General features: G+C 40.2%; 1 protein-coding gene across 1 annotated transcript; it reads right to left on the bottom strand.

The window, feature by feature from the left end:
• Positions 1 to 599: 599 nt before the first annotated feature.
• On the bottom strand, positions 600 to 2,721 carry LOC113506058. The gene is made up of 2 exons (XM_026888916.1): positions 2,059 to 2,721; positions 600 to 1,667 (listed from the first exon to the last, which is right to left on the bottom strand). Exons 1-2 carry the CDS (start codon positions 2,719 to 2,721, stop codon positions 1,623 to 1,625), a joined length of 708 nt encoding a protein of 235 aa, XP_026744717.1. The 3' UTR covers positions 600 to 1,622.
• Between the last annotated feature and the right edge of the window lie 2,219 nt (positions 2,722 to 4,940).

The following is a 4,940-nucleotide window of genomic DNA, read 5'->3' as shown; positions in this document are numbered from 1 at the left end:
CCTCTGAATAGCTTTCTCTTCCTTCTTCCAAAAGCAAGTCATAGATCTCAATATCTTCTTTCATTCTCATTTTAGTCCCAATCAATAGTTGATAGGGTGTTGAATTTATGCTTCGTTAAAAAGTACTATTTAGAGCTCGCTGTAATCTACTTACATGCCTGTACCATAGCGAAGGGTTTTCTACTTACAAAATTGTGTAATTTTGTAAGTACAGAGATTATAGTACGATGAACTCTTTTAACCTGACCATTTCCTCTAGGTATCCCAGTTGTAATTTTGATGTGCTGTATGTTTTCATCTTTACAATACTCTTGAAACTCATTACTCGTATAAGCTGTTCCTCGATCAGTTATAAATCTAGTAGGATTGCTAAAATGTTGCTGGTGAATTTTCAACTTTTCAATTGTTTCTTTACTGGTGGTGCTCTTAGTGGGAAAAATCCAAGTGAACTTCGTAAATGCGTCTACAATTGTAAGAATATGGTTGTACTGCTTCTTCGTCTCTGTCATGGGACCAATGTGATCCAAATGAAGTGTGTGTAATGGTGACTCTTCCTTTTCGATTGGTTGCAGAAAACCTTCCTGTTTTCCCTCCTTACGCGTGGCTAATAAACATGAAATATAACTGGTAATGAAATCTTCAATTTTCTTATCTAGGTTCTTAATAAAATAATCTTTACTTATTAATTCAGTCATCTTTTTCTTTGAAAAGTGTCCATTTGCATGAGCTTTTCTTATGATTTCATTTTCCACAGACTTTGGTATCACTAGATGCTTTTCCACTCCTTTGTACAACAATCCATTATCAATATAATAATCACCATAACTTCTTTCTTGTAATATCTCTAATATAGCTTTTATACCATCATCTGTCTGTTGTGCTTGTCTGATTTCGTCATGCAGAGTAACCACTGCTACATAAGGGTTTCGGCTTAATGCGATGTTCAACTACAAAGTCAAACTCCTGTAGAAGTAATGCCCATCTTGCGACTCTTGTACATAAATCTTTTTTCTTAAGTGTCATCTGAAATGCTTGGCAATCGGTTACAATTTTAAATTTTAAACCATACAAGTAATGTCTAAATTTTTTCACGCCTTCTATAATGGCCAGACTTTCCAATTCATAACTGGTGTACTTCTTTTCTGCTTCACTTGTTTTACGGCTCATATAGTACACTGGATATAGTCCACCATCATCGTCAGAACGCTGCATAAGAATAGCGGCATAAGCCAAACGTGAGGCATCTGTATGCATTTCTGTTTCAAATCTTGGATTGAATATCCTTAAAACTGGTTTGGTAGTCAGACATTCCTTCAAACAGTTGAACGCACGTCGTTGGTTATCATTGAACTCAAAATTAACATATTTCTTTAATAAATCTGTAAGTGGTCGTGCTATAGATGCAAAATTCTGTATATACTTCCGGAAGTATGATGCTAACCCTATAAAACTTTGCAATTGCTTAACTGTTTTTGGTTCTGGAAATTTTGTAACAGCGTCAATCTTGTCACTGGCAGGCCTTACTTGTCCATTCTCAATTGTATGGCCTAAATAAGTTATGCTCCGACATATAAGATGTGCTTTCTTCCAATTTATTTATAAGCCATACTCAGATGCTACCCTTAAAACTTCTCTAAATCTGTCCACTGCTTCCTGTTCGTCTTTAGCTGGAATAAGGATATCGTCGACGAATATAAGTACAACACCTTTGGATATCAATTCTCTGAAGATTATGGTCACAAATCTCATGAAATGGTTCGGGGAAACAGATAAGCCAAATGGAGCCTTCAGGAACTCAAACTGCCCATGGTGTGTAACAAATGCAGTGTACTTGATTGACTCACTACTGACATTCAAATGGAAAAAAACATTTTTTAAATCCAATACACTAAATACTTTTGCCTCAGCCAACTTGTCAATATAATCCTCAATAACAGGTAAGGGGAACTCATCCTTTACAATTTTACTATTTAATTTTCTATAGTCTACACACACCCTTATAGCACCATCTTTTTTGCGAACAAGAACTAAGGGACTGGCATATTCAGAATAACTTACTCTTACAATGCCTTGCTCAAGCCACTCCGACACTTGCTCCTCAACTACTGCTTGCTCCTTTAATGATATGCGTCGTGGGCGCTGCACTACAGGTACATCATCTTTCACAATTATTTTCAGCTGGATAGGAGTTTCTTTAATTTGATTTGGTTGATAGTTCTCAACCATTTGGACAACTTCTTCTTTTAGGTTAGTGTTAGTTACATGACCAACATCAACACTGCAACTGAAACAATGAATTTTGCTCACCCATTCCACAGGTTTCATCCACACATCACAACCTTTCATAACTGTTACAACATTTTTAAGAAATTCGTGACCTATGATTACATCAAAAGGCATACAGTCTTTAGGCACAACGTAGAATAACACATCGTCGTAGTTCGTACCGTCAATAACCACATTTGTTGTTATACAACCTACCGACTTCACTTTAGCGAGACCGAGTCCAGTGAGCGTTATACTATTGTTCTTGGATTTAGAAACGTTAGCACAAAATTCCGAGGACACTAAATTCACGTCACTGCCCGAATCTATAAGCGCACTTGCCTCTTTTCCACATAATTCGACTATTTTCAGAGGTTTTTCTTGTAGCGACTGTTTGTTTACATCGTAGATGTCATATTCAATTTGACGTTTGTTGTCTTGGCTGTCACCTGTCATCTTTGAGTTTGACATTTCTACTTCGTCGTTGTGACCGAACATTGCTTGTTTGTTCACTCGTTCACCACTTCCACTTGTCGATGCGCCGCCGCCGCCATGATTATTTCTTCTATCGCCAAAAGTGCGCCATTTTGATGAATTTGAATTTGTACTCATATCTTCCTTGCGGCCGCCCACCGCCCTGTTTTTCTATGCGGGCACATTAGTGAAATATGACCATATTCGTTGCAGTTAAAGCATTTTGAACCTTGTGTCTTCTGCGGACAGTCTCCTGATAAATGATTGCTATCGCCACAATTATAACATTTCTTAGATTTTTGCTGAATGATGCTGCGCTTTTCACTTCTAAAGGCACTTCTATGTTCCAACTTCAGTTTTTCTTTAATGTTTTCGTAGATTTTGAGCTTCTCTTTTAGGTCTGGATACGTTGTTACTCCGTACAGCATTATTTTATGTGTCTCATGGTTGACAATGCCGTCAACAATGTATTTTATAGCCACGTAATCAGGAAATTTTCCTCGCTTTCCTAATTCCTTCATGACCATCATATAGTCGATGCAACTCTCGTCACGTCTTCTCTTTCGCTGACTCATGAGTTCGTGTATGGTCTTGATGTCGACGGTGTCGGGAAATTCCTAACTCAGGGCCGTCTTGAATTCCTCCCATGTTTTGTGAGGGCGTTCAGCTTGTATCCAGAGTTGTGCGGTGCCTGCTAGAGACCTCCGTGCCATCAGCAGCTGTTGAAGCGGTATCCAACCGCATATTTCACCATTCTCTTCGACGTCTTGTATCCATCGAGACACTGAATAGGTTTTGTCTTGACCGGTGAATTTAGGTATAACTTCCGTGGTAAGATACAACGTCGAGCTTAATCCCGTATGTGGTTCCTCTTTTACCGGCTTCGTAGTCATCTTAGCTTGCTTCAGCCCTCGTTCGCCTTAACCGTCATAAAAGTCGTAGATGATGTTTGAATCGTCGGCCGCCGTTCGCCACGTGCCGGTATCCGTCGTCGTTCGTCGTAATTATTGCCAATCCCGGACGAGCCCCCAATTTTGTGGAATTGATGGCAATAATAAAAGCGTAGGTCACTTTTGAATTGTTTTATTTTTACATTCGAATCACACTTTCTTATTTTAAACACCGTATCGTTCGTCGTCGTTCCACACTTTTTCGCCATTCGCCTTCCGTCCTTCTCGCACACATACTTCCCTTTCTCTCATCCGTTGCGTTCCGGTTACTTAAATTACAATATCCCACATAAATGTTGAAATGTATAATAGTGTAGAGTCAATAAAATATATTTGTAAGTACATTAATAAGGGCAGTAACCAAGCTAGATTTGCGTTGAGAAATGAACATGACGAAATTAGTGACTTCAGTCAGGCAGATATATTAGTTCTTCAGAAGCTGTGTGGCGGATCTTAAGTATCAACATTCACAAAAGATATCCACCTGTGACTCATCTAGATGTTCATCTTGAAGGCGGTCAACGTATATATTTCAACGCCGAAAATGTTACAGAACGATTAGAGAACCCTAGACAAACAACTTTATTAGCATTCTTTCGACTTTGCCAAACTGATTTTGCAAAATCTCTTTTGTATGAGGAAGTTCCATCGTATTATACCTACAATAAGCAACGAGGTTTCTTTAATCGGAGACGCCGTGGCAGGCCTGAAGGTGGCCCTTCGGGCACTACCTGTTTCGGGTGGCCCGAAGGGAGGTCACCACAGTGTGTCATCAGTGCAGTGACGCGGATGACACCGCACTTCACACACTGGCCGCGTGTCCGGTCTTTGCGGAGCCTCGCGCCGAACTTGTGTCTGCGCTGGGTGGCCGACGCTCTTTACACGTCGGCCTCCACACAACACAAGAAAGTGACCTACCGGCCCACATTACTGGCCGGTGGAAGCCCGCGGTCGGTGTATGAAGGATTGCAACGCATTGCCATACACCGACACAAAAACGCGGATGACGTAGCACGGCGGTTCAGGTTTAGTCAGTAAAAGTCTGACACTACCCATTTCCTCCCCCGAGGGAGTGGGTTTCCATGAGGATTCCCCCGCCTAAAAAAAAAAAAAAAAAAGGCCTGTAGATGGCGAGTCAGGTATTTTCAAAGAACATGTTCTTGGTAGAGTGTATACCGTTCATCCTAATAACGCTGAGTGTTTCTATTTGCGATTATTATTACACACAGTGAGGACCAACCTCATTTATAG

Source organism: Trichoplusia ni, chromosome 28 (assembly GCF_003590095.1).
Source record: "Trichoplusia ni isolate ovarian cell line Hi5 chromosome 28, tn1, whole genome shotgun sequence".
NCBI lineage: Eukaryota > Metazoa > Arthropoda > Insecta > Lepidoptera > Noctuidae > Trichoplusia > Trichoplusia ni.
This window is presented reverse-complemented; position numbering and strand designations above follow the sequence as displayed.